At 56.9% G+C, this 13,409-nt stretch overlaps 6 protein-coding genes across 6 annotated transcripts; 2 read left to right on the plus strand and 4 right to left on the minus strand.

Moving 5' to 3' along the window:
• Nucleotides 1-105: 105 nt before the first annotated feature.
• On the plus strand, nucleotides 106-1,965 carry ISF_00254 (NAD(P)-binding domain protein; the record flags this gene model as incomplete). The annotated part of the gene is made up of 1 exon (XM_018843861.1): nucleotides 106-1,965. One exon carries the CDS (start codon nucleotides 106-108, stop codon nucleotides 1,963-1,965), a length of 1,860 nt encoding a protein of 619 aa, XP_018708311.1.
• A 292-nt stretch (nucleotides 1,966-2,257) lies between these two features.
• On the minus strand, nucleotides 2,258-6,047 carry ISF_00255 (DNA mismatch repair protein msh6; the record flags this gene model as incomplete). Its single annotated transcript, XM_018843862.1, has 4 exons — nucleotides 2,258-2,932; nucleotides 2,986-5,381; nucleotides 5,435-5,582; nucleotides 5,643-6,047. The coding sequence occupies 4 exons, from the start codon at nucleotides 6,045-6,047 to the stop codon at nucleotides 2,258-2,260; spliced, it is 3,624 nt and encodes a 1,207-aa protein (XP_018708312.1).
• Nucleotides 6,048-6,421: 374 nt separating this feature from the next.
• On the minus strand, nucleotides 6,422-7,681 carry ISF_00256 (Aromatic-ring hydroxylase-like protein; the record flags this gene model as incomplete). The annotated part of the gene is made up of 1 exon (XM_018843863.1): nucleotides 6,422-7,681. One exon carries the CDS (start codon nucleotides 7,679-7,681, stop codon nucleotides 6,422-6,424), a length of 1,260 nt encoding a protein of 419 aa, XP_018708313.1.
• A 911-nt stretch (nucleotides 7,682-8,592) lies between these two features.
• On the plus strand, nucleotides 8,593-10,224 carry ISF_00257 (diphthamide biosynthesis protein 2; the record flags this gene model as incomplete). Its single annotated transcript, XM_018843864.1, has 1 exon — nucleotides 8,593-10,224. One exon carries the CDS (start codon nucleotides 8,593-8,595, stop codon nucleotides 10,222-10,224), a length of 1,632 nt encoding a protein of 543 aa, XP_018708314.1.
• A 114-nt stretch (nucleotides 10,225-10,338) lies between these two features.
• ISF_00258 (Acyl-CoA N-acyltransferase) lies at nucleotides 10,339-11,022 on the minus strand (the record flags this gene model as incomplete). Its single annotated transcript, XM_018843865.1, has 1 exon — nucleotides 10,339-11,022. The coding sequence occupies one exon, from the start codon at nucleotides 11,020-11,022 to the stop codon at nucleotides 10,339-10,341; it is 684 nt and encodes a 227-aa protein (XP_018708315.1).
• Nucleotides 11,023-11,450: 428 nt separating this feature from the next.
• On the minus strand, nucleotides 11,451-13,213 carry ISF_00259 (4-coumarate-CoA ligase 2; the record flags this gene model as incomplete). Its single annotated transcript, XM_018843866.1, has 2 exons — nucleotides 11,451-13,108; nucleotides 13,180-13,213. The coding sequence occupies 2 exons, from the start codon at nucleotides 13,211-13,213 to the stop codon at nucleotides 11,451-11,453; spliced, it is 1,692 nt and encodes a 563-aa protein (XP_018708316.1).
• Nucleotides 13,214-13,409: the final 196 nt, after the last annotated feature.

A 13,409-nucleotide genomic window follows, 5' to 3' on the forward strand; every position in this document is an offset into this window, starting at 1 on the left:
CTTATAAAAGGGCTCACGCTCTCCCGAGTTTGCCTAGACGCTGACCAGACGCCACTCACACACTACCCCATCAAACTTCCCCATTCAATTCACAAGCAAAAGATCATGGGATTCACACTACCCTCTACGGACGGCCGCGTCGTCACCGTCCTCGGCGGCGGTGTCCTCGGCCGCCGCATCGCCTGCGCCTGGGCCGCCTCCGGCTTCGACGTCGTCATCCGGGACCCCAGCGCCGAGCAGCGCATCGCCGCCGTGCACTACTGCGAGACGAGCTTCCCCCAGTACTCCGCCCACCACTCCCCTCGCGGCTCCGTCACCGCCACCGAGGACCTTGCCGCCGCCGTCGCCTCCGCCTGGCTCGTCATCGAGGCCGTGCCCGAGAAGCTACCGCTCAAGGTCTCGACGCTCGCCGACCTCGAGTCCCTGGCGCCGCCCGACGCCCTGCTGTGCAGCAACTCGTCCTCGTACAAGAGCCGCGAGATGCTCGGCGGCCTGCGCCGGCCGGAGGAGACGGCGCGCCGCGTGCTCAACATGCACTACTACATGCCGCCGGGCAACCGCGTGGTCGAGCTGATGACGTGCGGGCAGACGGACGAGGCCGTCTTCCCGTTCCTCGTTGAGAAGCTGCAGGCGGTCGGGATGCACCCGTACGTGGCGAGGAAGGAGTCGACGGGGTTGATATTCAATCGTCTCTGGGCGGCGATCAAGCGCGAGGTGCTGACGATCCTGGCCGAGGGCGTGTCGACGCCGGAGGAGGTTGACAAGCTCTGGCTCGAGGTCTGGGGCGGCAACAAAAGCGGCCCGGTTGCCATGATGGACGCCGTCGGCCTCGACACCGTGTCGTTCATCGAACAGCACTACATCTCCGAGCGCGGGCTGCCAAACACGCCGGTAGACTTTCTGAAGACGTACATTGACGAGGGCCGGCTGGGCACCAAGTCCGCCAAGGGCGGGCTGCTACCTCCCGGCGGCGGCCCCGCGGCCCCTAGCGAATCAGCCGGCTCCGGCCACGACGACCTTCACGCCCCGCTCTTGTACTTCCTCGACATCGGTCTCTCCGCCGAGGACCCTCGCGAAGCCTTCCGCGCCGGGCGAGTACTCGTCGGCGCCTCGGACGAGCGGCCCCTCAAGCCGCTCGTCAGCAACCAGCGCACGCCCGACGGCATAGACGTCGCCCTCTCCGCCGGCAAGCTCTTCTGGACCAGCATGGGCATCCCCAGCCGCGACGACGGCTCCATCTGGAGCGCCAACCTCGACGGCAGCGACGCCAAAGTTCTCATCCCGCCCGGCTCCGTGAACACGCCGAAGCAGCTCGTCGTCGACCAGGTCAACGGCAAGCTGTACTTCACGGACCGCGAGGGCCTGCGCGTGCTCCGCTGCGCCCTCGACGGCTCCGCGCTCGAGACGCTCGTCGAGGCCGGCGACCGGCGCGACCCGGCGCACGTCGCGGACCAGACCCGCTGGTGCGTCGGCGTCGCCGTGTCGCCCGCCACGGGCACGTTTTACTGGACGCAAAAGGGCCCCAGCAAGGGCAGCCGGGGACGCGTGTTCCGCGCGGGCACGGAGTTTCGGGAGGGCGAGACGGCGGCGACGAGGACGGACGTGGAGGTGCTGCTGCAGGGGCTGCCGGAGCCGATCGACCTCGACGTTGACGAGGAGGGCGGGCACCTGTACTGGACGGACCGCGGCGAGCTGCCGATCGGCAACAGCATTAACAGGGTCAAGTTGGAGGGCATCCAGCCGGTGCGGGACGAGGGCGCGAGGAGCGTGCCGGGCAAGGACTATGAGCTGCTGGCGAGGAACATGCACGAGGCGATTGGCATCAAGCTGGACCTGCGAAACCGTCACATCTACACGACGGATTTGGGTGGCGCCGTGTATAGGTTTGGGCTGGACGGCATGGATAAGAAGAGATTGTATGAAGGAGCTGGCGCGTTTGCTGGAATCGCTTTGGCTTATGTCTAGAACGATGCTTTATCACGAATAGATCTGAATAGAACCATGTATGACTGTTATCTTTGAATTTACGGAAGCACTTCGCCTCACCATCTGCAAAATAATGTACATGGCTGACAGATAGGTTTTATGCGCTGCAGCCAGCAGACTGGCCCGTGATTAGATTGCATGCATCCTTGAATTACCAAGTACCGGCAAAGCCTATTTTACCCTGACACTGAATTTGTTCCTTCGACATGAGCGCCAAACCATTACTATACATTGAAATCAGTACATAAACACCCATCTCTTACTCTGCCTGCTATAGGCATTCGATACCACGCAGCAAAACATCGATACCCTTCTCATCGATTTCAGCCTTGTCACCAAGCAAGTTTCCGACATCGCTGAGTATACCCAACGGAATGTAGCATCCCGTCTTTGCCTTGTCCAGGGATTCCTTGAGCCTGCTCGTGTGCTCCCATTCCTTGGCGGCCACCTCGGCACGCTCAATAACCTTGTTGGAGATGCCGCACATGGCGGCGCAGTGCATGCCAAAACTGCCCTCCGCAACGCCATCTTCCAGCTTGTAAAGGAAGGTAATGCGGCGCTCCGCGTCGTCTACGAGGATCTGCATGCGGCGGGCTCTGATCTCAGGGTGGTTCTCAAACTCGGTGGCGAGAGAGTGATAGTGCGTGGCGAAGAATCCGACACATCCTATGTGCGTCGCTACGTGGTGTAGCACAGCTTGGGCAACTGCAACGCCGTCATATGAACTTGTGCCGCGGCCCAGCTCGTCAAGAATGACTAGCGAGCGAGGAGTGGCCTCGGCCAGGATTTTCTTCGTTTCCGAGAGTTCAACAAAGAAAGTCGATTGCGCGGCGAAAATGTTGTCGTTAGCGCCGAGGCGAGACATAATTCTGTCTACAGGCGTGAGCTTTGCCGAGACGGCTGGCACGTAGCACCCGATTTGCGCCATGATGACCGCGATACAGGACTGTTTCGAGTTAGATATGCATTGGCCACATGCTTGATGATGTATGTACATACCATTCTCAGAACTGTAGACTTGCCCGCAGCGTTGGCACCCGTGAGCAGATTAATATTGGCCCGCTCGCCGCCGAGCTTGATATCGTTGGGGATAAAATCGCCGGTGGTGTTCAGCATACACGGGTGACGCAGCTCCTCAAACTCGACAAGACTTCGGTCCTGCTCCACGAACTGGGGACGGCAGCTCGGCTCGCCTAGGCACGATGATGCTTTGGCAAGGCTGACCAGGCAGTCTAACTGAGCAACGACCTGAATAGCACAGAGCCAAAGTTCGTAGTCAACGTCAAACTTTTTGCAAAAGCGCGTAGCGACGTCACGAACCAGCTGCGAATGCGTCTCTTCCGCCTCTTGAAGCTCGCGGACAAGAGCTGTTAGGTCAGTAAAATACCATCGCTTGACATCCTTTGTAGCGGACATCTGGCGCCAGCTGGAAGGCACTTTAACAGTCTTGGGGGCCTCAATTTGGTAAATTTCTTTGCCGACGTCGGTGAATTTGAGCGACTTGCACTTGAGCTCCGTCTTCTTGTCAGCTAGCAGCTCGTGAAGCTGACCCTTGATGCATTCCATGCGCTCCAAGCTGGCATCAAAGTCTTCTTCAATACCGCGCTCTGGTATGAGGATCTTCTCTTCCTTGGCCTTTGTTCTATTAAAGGCATTTCTCCAGTAGGCAAGCGGTTCCTCGAGGCTGGGCATGCCCGAGATCAAACGATCAAGCAAACCATTGCCGCCTTTGAAGGCGGACAACAGGGTCATCGTGTACTCAATCTGCTCAAACCCTTCCAGAACACGAACAAAGTCCTCGGGCTTGCAGGAGCAGGCATGGATTCGAGAGATCAGCCGCTCCAAATCCGGCATTTTGACGAGCTGGGAGGCAAATTGTTCGCGGACAGATGGATCTTTGTTGAGCATGTCTACCGCATCCAATCGTTCATTGACTCTATCAATGTTTTGAAGCGGATGAGCAACCCACTGGCGGAAAAGGCGTTTGCCGAAGGGTGTAATGCACTTATTAAGAAGCTGGAACAAGGTGCCCTCGCCGCCGCCATTAACCGAGTTAGAGAAGATTTCGAGATTGATGAGGGTCTGGCCGTCAAGAACCAGGGTGCCGTCCTTCTGAATGGGGTTGTATATGGAGAAGTTGCTCTGGGAAAGTAAAGGCCGCTCGACTTTGAGGAAACGTAAATACCAAACGAGAGCGCCAACTGCGGACATGACGAGGTCATTGTCCCTGTCCTTCTCGAGAGCCTCTGGCCATGCTACATCACCGTCCTCTCCCTTGGAGAAGTAGTTTGCAACAGCCAACTCGCGTCTGCAAGTATCGGCATCCCAGAACTCCACGTCAGATTTCAAGTGTGTCCAGATCGTGGTAGGACTGGTATTATTCTTGAGGATCCTGTTGGCCTTGGTCGAGATATGAGACTTCTCGAGCAACATTTCCCTTGGGCTGATTTGTGCAATGAAGGTCTCAAATTTGGTCAAATCAACGTCATCAACGAAACCAGTCAAAAAGAAGCGACCAGTGGCCGTATCGACAAATGCGATACCGAATGCGGGAAGCCCGTCCACAATGGACTCTTTGATGGCGACGCAGTGAGCCGCCATATCGTCTTGGAGCATGCTTCCATCGACTAATGTGCCGGCGGTAAGAACGCACGCAAGTTGACGAGAGATCACCTTGTCCGCCTTTTTTCCAGTTTTGTCCTGTCTTTCACGCATCTCCTTTCCGAGGTTGGTTTCCATCTGGTCCACCCGCGCAACCTTGTATTGCTTGGCAATGAATTGATTCACCCAGTGGTCAAGGACACTCTCAGGTACTCCGACCATGCGCATGTTGACACGGTCGGTCATTTTAAAATCGAATTCTTGGTGGCCGATTGTAGCATCATTTTCATACAGCTCGTAGAATTTGCCTTTTTTGAAGAACACGATCGTGTCCCAGAGATTCTGCTTAATCTCCCAGTACTGCTTCTCAAAAGGCGAGAACTTGCTCCAAGCAAGAGGAGGAATGTAGATTGTTCGTGGATCGTAGTCGGGGTGCCCCGGTTCGCGCTTCTCCTTGTCTCTGACCTTAGAGAGCCAAGAATAGCGTTCCTCGGGTTCTTTTGTGTGAGCCTTTTCCTTTCGCTTCGGGTCTTTTGCGGCACGCTCAACTGGGGTTGTCACAGGACGCTTCTCCTCGGATTCGGGGTCGTAGTTCCATTGCTTGGCACTGGTAGGCGGCGGAATATCGAGCATGAACTCATCTTCGTTTAGGTCGCTTAGCTCGTCTTTTGTGGCGGGTGGTGATATATTGGAGCGCTTCCGGGCAGTGTTTGGTTGCGATGGCCTCTTTCTCTTCTTTGGTCTGGGGGTCTCGCCGTCCGAATCGTCCGAGACAACAAAATCGTCAATATCGTCTAGAGCGACGATTAGCGATGGCGAACATCAGGAGTAGACTGTTATAGTTTACCTTGATCCTCTTGTGCGTCGGCGGCACCGTCATCACCATACTCGTCCTCGTCATCTAGAACCGGTCGTGTCCTAGTACGACGGCGGTTAAGAGTCGAGACTGGCTCGTCATCCTCGGAAGATTCCGCGTAGCTGACAGCTTTTCGTGACTACAGCAAATGTCAGGTAAAGTTGGTTGAAAACGGTGCTGTTTCACAGTTTCGGCATACCTTCCGTGCCGGGCTGCTACTAGCCGGGACCTTGATTGCTGGTCGAGGGTTGGACTTTGGTTCAATGGCCCTGGTAGGAGAGCTGGGGGCAATCTCGGTCTGAGAAGCTGCATCAAGGTTCTCCTGCGAGCTGCTGGGTTCCAACGCGTCGCTTGAAGGCACAGGCGTCGAGAGTTTCTGCGCAGGCTTCGCCTTTGGTAAGAAGTTGGCCTTGGTCTCCTTTAGACAAGAGCTGGGGTCGGAAGAGACCTGTTTGCGAGCAGCTGGCGATGGGGTCGCAGCCGGAGAAGATTTCTGAAAGAAGGACATGATAGATCTCTGCTTGGCAGAAGAAGAGATTGACGCGGCAGCCTTTGCCGGCTGTCGCGCTGGAGTGCGCGTGGCATTGGTGTTTTCGCCCGCCATTATGCACGAAGCTGCAAGGAAGGGCGTTTGCTGTACGTACACGCGGCTGGCAAACGCAGCAGAACAATTCGGTTAAGATGATATCATACAGATTTTGCAGGAGCCGATTGAATTCAAGCAAAGTATTAATGACGATCAAAATGGCAAGAAGAGCATGGTGTGATGGGCCAGGAGAAGATGGATGGACGAGAATCCCCACCACTTTAAGCTGGCGCGTTGGAAAGTCGCGTTCTGGACAGGGACTCGCGTAAAGGGACACCAGTGGGGCGGTCTGGATACCTGCATCCCGTCTCACTGGCGACAGCACTGCCGTGTCTCTACATTTCTGTATTCTGGAACATGTGAGAATGTATATGGAATTATCCTAGCAGATTCTATCTACGAAAAATCCAACGAAATGCCTTTAATACCAGCAGCGCAAGCATAAAGAGGAGATATCGCAACCCAGTGCTGTGACCAGTCCGCAACAATTTTCGAGAGCGGGTGACAACCCCCTTTGCTCGTGGATAGCTGATGCTATCATACGCTGCAACTGCCTCTTCCAAAGAGTTGCCTTTAACGAGTTGCTCTGCCAGATCCCACGCGTCGCTTAACCCAAGATTCGCACCGTATCCTGCGAACGGGCTCAGGGCATGATTGCTATCGCCGATGAAGACAACTGGCATTTTGCCTATCTCGGAATGCTGAAAGGGTAGCTTGTCGTGGGCATTGATGCACATCACCGTCTCCGGATCTGTCTTGGAGAGAATGGTCTTGAAAGGTTCTGCAATATTGGAGCCCAAACTCGCGCATTGCTGGACGATGAGCTTCGCATGATCGACATCCCGTATTTCAGTCGACACCTTGGGCTCCAAATGACCAACGGCCCATTGAAGATCCCCTTTTCCTGCCGGGGACACGAAGCATGATGTGCCGCTGCCAGATAGAACAAACCCCCAGTTTCTGCCAATTTCCTTTGGCAACGGACCGGAAAATCTGGACACCGCTGTGCGCAGAACTGCCCCTGTGTATTCCAGGACATCGCTCGGCCGTAGAAAGCTGCGGATCTTGCTATTGGCGCCGTCCGCAACGACGACGATGTCGCAATCCATAAACCGAGGCTTGTTTTCATCGACTCGGATTGTTTCCACCGCCAGGCGACCAGAAGGCAGCTTCGACATGGACAGGCACTGAGTACCCCAGTATACGGCGTCTTCGTTGTTGAGCTGAGCACCTTCAAGCAGTATTTGACGAATCTGCTTCCGGGAAATGCGTACGTTTGCTGTCGGTATTCCTTGCAGGGGGGAGCGTCGTCCTCCTCCCATCTCTATCCAACCCGATGTCCAGAGCTTAAAAGCACCGTCGTCGCCTACGCCTGCGATGGCCCCGCGCAAAACATCGAGGAGAAGTCCCATCTTATTGAGAGCGATGAGCCCGCCTGATACGTCGCTTCCAATAAGAGACAAGCTGTAGCCCCCACGTCGTTCATGTGTAGCCTTGGGGTCACGGTCAAACACCGAGATGTCTGGAAAAGGACTGTCATAGTCCCATGCAGCCCGGAGGCTAGCAACAAAGGCAGAGCCGGAAAGGCCAGCGCCGATGACAAATATCGACTTTCCTGAGAGGAAGTGGTGAGATGGGAGGTTGGTAGACATTGTATTGTGACTTCGTAAAATTCGAGTAGAGGAGGGAGTAGAAAGATGAAGCACCAGGGCAATGTCTACTTTTAAAGCCCTGGTAATGTCTTGCGTCACAAAATGCGTGGCTGATATCTTTGCTGTGAAACAGTGTGCAGCTGCAGGCGTGGTCAGCTGTTGATGCCTATATGGCACACAGAACGCTAACTTGGAAAATACTTTGCAGATCATGCATACACGAAATTCTCTTTATGGGATTAAAACCTTTATCCGTATGGCAGTTGTGTATCGACGTGGTAGGCAGTGGTTGCTGAGAAAGGTGTGCAGGCGGACTGGATAGCACTGGATAGCCCGTTGAAATTGGTATTGAAAGGCTGAGACAGTTCAGAAACGGAGACACAGCTTTTCTAGCCATGAAAACAAAAAAGAAAAAAGAAAAGGAAAGAGAAAGCTGAAGAAGCGGCCTGGTTTTGCGGGATCATACAGCTCAGGTCTTGGTGCGATGGCAGGCGCAGAGTGTCCGAATTAGGAAATTCGTGTGCGGACTTTGTGCGAGTCGGCCGAACCGTCACATGGGTATGCAGGTTGAGACCGCCAGGATTTGTGTGTGAAATAAAAAGACATGAGACGTGAGTTTACATATTAATAGCCATGTCTGAAGTAATGGAAATTTCCGTGATACCGAGAGCTGCCTACAACCTCGCAAGCACAGAGGCGTCTCTTCAGCCGCCATGCTTGCGAAGAAGATGCAAGTAGGTTGTACATACATACATTGTACGTTAGTTACTCTAGCGCTGTGCCAGCATGAAAATACCCCGCCATTTTTTGCTGTGCAGAGCTGCCCCGCCAAAAGTTTTCGCATCATCGCATGAACAATCCGAGCATCGCCGGAATAGAGAAATCGCGTGCCCAGTGTTGTTTAAAAAAACATGTCCGCCGATCTCGCCGCGCCACCGGTCCTGTCCACCCCCGAAGACCGCATTTTCGAAGCCGCCGCCACGCTCGAGGCGCCCTCCTCCCTCAGCGACGACGACCTCCGCGAGATCTACGATGTCGAGCGAACAATAGCGGAGCTGCTGGCCGGCGGCTGGACGCGAATCGCGCTTCAGTTCCCGGACCACATGCTCGTCGACGCCCCAAAGGTCTCGGAGATTCTCGGCAGAGAGCTAGACGCGCGCCGCGGGGAGGACGAGGAGAAGAAGAAGAAGCCGGTCAAGGTCTCGATCCTCGCGGACACGAGCTACAGCGCCTGCTGCGTGGACGAGATCGCCGCGGAGCATGCGGATGCCCAGGTCGCGGTGCACTACGGCCGGACGTGCCTGAGCCCGACGAGCCGGCTGCCGGTGATATACGTCTACACTACGCATAAGCTGGACCACGGCGCGGTCCTGCAGGAGTTCCGCAAGGAGTTTGGCGACACGGCCAGTAAGGTGGTCGTCATGGCGGACTTGACCTACCAGAGCCACGTAGAGACAGTCGTGAAGCTGTTGAAGGACAGCGGCTATCCAGACATTGTCGCGACGCAGGCGACGAGAAACCCGGCTGGCGTGCTACCGAACAGGCAAATAGTCGGCACGGAGCTGGACGCCGAGCAACTAAAGGAGTACGCCCTCTTCCACATCGCAGACCCCCCGCAGTCTCTCCTCCTCGCACTTAGCTCCCGCTTCGCCTCCCTCCACATTCTCTCCATCCCGTCCTCGTCGTCCACGGCCTCGACCCTGACCATCGACAACCCTACGATCCAGACCGCCGGCCTGCTGCGGCGACGGTTTGCCAAGGTCCTGTCGCTGGCGTCCGCAGGCGTCGTCGGGATCCTCGTCAACACGCTGTCCGTGTCCGACTTTTTGCCGTCCATCGACCTTCTGCGCGCCAAGATCGCCGCGGCCGGCAAGAAGAGCTACACAATCGTGGTCGGCAAGCTGAACCCGGCCAAGCTGGCCAACTTTGCCGAGGTCGAGGGCTGGGTGGTGGTCGGGTGCTGGGAGAGCGGGCTGGTCGAGGACGACGCGAGCTACTGGCGGCCGGTGGTGACGCCGTTCGAGATGGAGGTGGCGCTGATGGACGTGCAGGACCGCGTCTGGGGGGATGAGTGGTGGGGAGGCATCGAGAAGCTCAAGGTGGACGATGAAGAGAAGGAGAAACAGACGGAGGCGAATGGTGGCCACCCGGCGCAGAATGGCAACGGCTACGATGCCGAGGGAGGGGATGACGAGATTGACGAGGACGAGTCGATGCCACCCGAATATGACCTCCGGACAGGCCGGCTGATTAGCCACAGTCGACCGATGCGCTTAGCAGTGCGCTCAGCGGCTGCCAATGGTGAGGAGAAGCAGGGAGGCGAGTCTTCATCGGCAGGAACAGCGCTCATTTCGAGAGCGGCCGGGGAGATTGCCAGCATCAACGGCGTTGCCAGCCCCGGCGCGGAGTATCTGCGCTCACAAAGAACGTGGCAGGGCCTGGGAACCGACTTTGACCAAGAAGCCAGTACGTTGATTGAGAAGGGCAGGAGTGGTATAGCAAGAGGCTACACGGTAGGCGATGAAGACAAGGATAAGCATTAGCATGGGGCGGCGCACTGATTTATGGGACGGGACATGACATCAAAAACAGAATAGACGGATAACTCGAGGACCTGTATTCCTTTGTAAAACCTTTTTTTGTAAAAAGACAAGCTTTTAAAGGTGCGTGGGGTGGGTTGGAATCAAGGCCGAGAGTATCCTCTGGGGCACCTTGCAATCCGCTTCTCGCATCGCCCGCCACTCGTGCACCAAGACGCTCATGAAGATCTCATCCCAGCGCCTGTTCTTCAAGTACAGCGCCTCCCTCTTCCTGCCCTCCTCCCGGAACCCGACCTTCTCGTACAGCCTGCGCGCATCCTCGTTCCACTCGTACACCGTCAACCCGACCCTGTGCATGTTCGCGTAGCCAAACGCCCAGTCCAGCGCCCAGCGCAGCGCCTCCCCGCCGTACCCTCTGCCCTGGAAGGACCGGTGGATGCCGATGCCGAGCTCTGTGTTGCCGTGCTGCGTCGACGCCGGGTCCGACGCGTCCAGGATGAGCTTGCCCACCGGCTCCAGCTTCTCCTCCTCCTCCTCTTCCTCCTCCTCCTTGCTGGTGCGGTTGACGATGACGAAGAGCAGCTGGCTGTTGTGATGGCGGAGGATGCCCTCGTGGAAGGCACGCGTCATGGGGCGCTGGATCTGGGAGCAGGCGCGCGTCCAGGAGACGGGGTCGGCGTGCATGGAGAAGAGGAAGGCGTCGTGCTTGTCGGCGTCGAACGCGGTGTAGACGAGGCGCTCGGAGCGGTGAGGGTTCTCGACGGTAGGCGGAGTGGACGTGATGGGGGACGGGGCTGACATGGTGGGAGGATGAACGAATAGCTGTTTGAAGTGGTGGATGGAATGAGGTGAAGGATTGAAATTGGAGCTTCTATTTTGATGGTCAAGGGTGGGCGTAATCTCGTTCGTACCTGCCGTTCCCGCCTCACCACCTGCCTCAGAAGGTGAGGCGGTCGGGAAGCGGGGACATCGCGAGGTCACCAGGTGATCAGCGGACAGTAGATGGGCTCACCGTGTGTCTGGCGTTGTGTTCTCAATTTGACTGATTCGAGTCATTATAATTTTAGGTGCTTTTCTTTTTTTCACATTTTCCTGCGTTTTATTTATTTTATTTTACACATTCTCCGAGAGCTTTCGACTTGTCTCTATTCCCTATGAAGGATTCATGGCCAAGTATGTACGACACGTATTTACATAGAAAGTGACCAATAAAGTCGGTGACGACAATTCTACAACTTGGCCGGTGGTCCGGTCTCTCGAACCACGGCAATGGATTCGACCGCAGATCTATCCCGAAGCTTCCGTCTCAAAATCTTGCCCGCCGGACTCTTGGGGATGACACTGACTACTTCAACCTCGACGATCCACTTGTGCTTGGCCTTGTTTGATCTTACAAAATCGATGAGTGCCTTGCCGGCTTCCTCGGACGACGGCGCGTTATCCTGTAGCACCACGTACGCCTTGAGGCGCTCGCCAGCGCGGTCGTCGGCAATACCGCAGACAGCAGTATCTTTGACAAAGGGGTGACCGAGAAGCAAGTCCTCCAGTTCTGCTGGAGCAACGCCGATACCCTTGACCTTTACCATATCCTTGATTCGGTCTGTGATGGAAACAAAACCCTCAGCATCGATGCTCCCGATGTCGCCCGTGTGGAGGTATCCTTCCGCGTCAAAGGTTTCGGCCGTTGCCTTTGGGTTGTCCAGATAGCCCATTGTCACTTGCGGACCCCTCGCCCAGAGCTCTCCCGGAGTGTCTATGCCGCAGTCCTGTCTCGTGTTTGGATCCACGATGCGTAGCTCCGTTGAGCCCACCAGCTGGCCGACCTTGAATGCGTACTTGTAGTCGTACTTCGTTACGGGATGCGTGGTGAGCACCGAGCAAGACTCGGTCATGCCGTAAGCCTGCTTGAACCCGGTTCCTGGAAACTTTGCCTCGAGAGCGGTCAGGATCTCCTGAGAGAGCGGCGCGGCCCCAGAGGAGAAGCGGCGGACATGCGAGAGATCGTACTTGCCCACCAGCTCGGGTTCGCGGACGAGCCGGATGATGATGGGCGGGACGAAGAGGACCTCTCGTATCTTGTACTCGACGACGGTGCCCAGGGCAACGTCGAGGGTGAACTTGGGCACGACGTACACGTTGGCGTTGAGGAGTATGGGGAGGTGGAACTGGTGGATGAGGCCAGTGATGTGGTAGAACGGCAGCGCGGCCAGGAATTTGTCGTGGTCGGGCGGCGTGACAGCCTGCATCTGCAAACACTGCGCGATGACGTTGGCGTGCGAGATCATGACCGCCTTGGGTAGGCCGGTGGTACCGCTGCTGAAGCCAAAGTACGCGCAGATCTCGCCGTTTGTCTTGCCTGGGGGCAGCTTCCATGCCGGCACCTGCGAACTGAGCTTGCTGCCCTGCACGATCAGCTCGTCGACGCTCTGCACGTCGCTGCGCTGGCCGTCGATCAGAAAGACACGCTCGCGCGCCAGCCCGCACGCGGCGGCGGCCGCCAGCGCCGTGCCCACGACCTCGGGCCCGGCGAGGAGGAAGCGGGCGCGGCTCAGCCGCAGCGTGTGGGCGAGCTCGTCGGCGGTGTACTCGGGAGACGCGCCGCACGCGATGCCGCCAGCGCGCACGGCGGCGAGCGCGGCGACGGGGAAGTAGAGCGAGTTCTTGCTGAAGACGACGGTGACGTCGCCGGGGTGCAGGCCGCAGGACCGGACCAGCGCAGAGGAGAGATGCGTGGCGTACCGCCGGACCTGGTGGAAGGTCAGGTGCCGCCTGGTGGTGACATCTGTGAAGCCGGCTGGCGGCGCCAGAGGAAGGGAAGGGGAGGCGGAGGCTTCTAGAGCCGGGCCGGATTCAAAGAGCCACTGCCAGATGGTCTGGTCTTTCGGGTCTGCCGTTTGGAGGGGGTTTAGAATGGGACTTGAGTGGTCGGGCAGCTTTATTGATGCTGGGAGTACTCACAGGAGATATCGGCTTGCTTGGATTTGAAAACCATGATTCCGGGGATTGAGATGGCGATGGAGGATCGATGATTGCAAGCCACGATGCGGGGAAGCTTGTTTTCTACGTATAGCCGTGACCGAACTGTCCGTTGACGGAGCCCCCGCACCGGAACGTTGGCCGGACAGGGGTCAGTGTTGTAATGTATTGGTAATTATTAAGTTCTTACTACCATCAGGAGCTGTACACGG

Source organism: Cordyceps fumosorosea (genome assembly GCF_001636725.1).
Source record: "Cordyceps fumosorosea ARSEF 2679 chromosome Unknown scaffold_1, whole genome shotgun sequence".
In the NCBI taxonomy this organism is placed as follows: Eukaryota; Fungi; Ascomycota; class Sordariomycetes; order Hypocreales; family Cordycipitaceae; genus Cordyceps; species Cordyceps fumosorosea.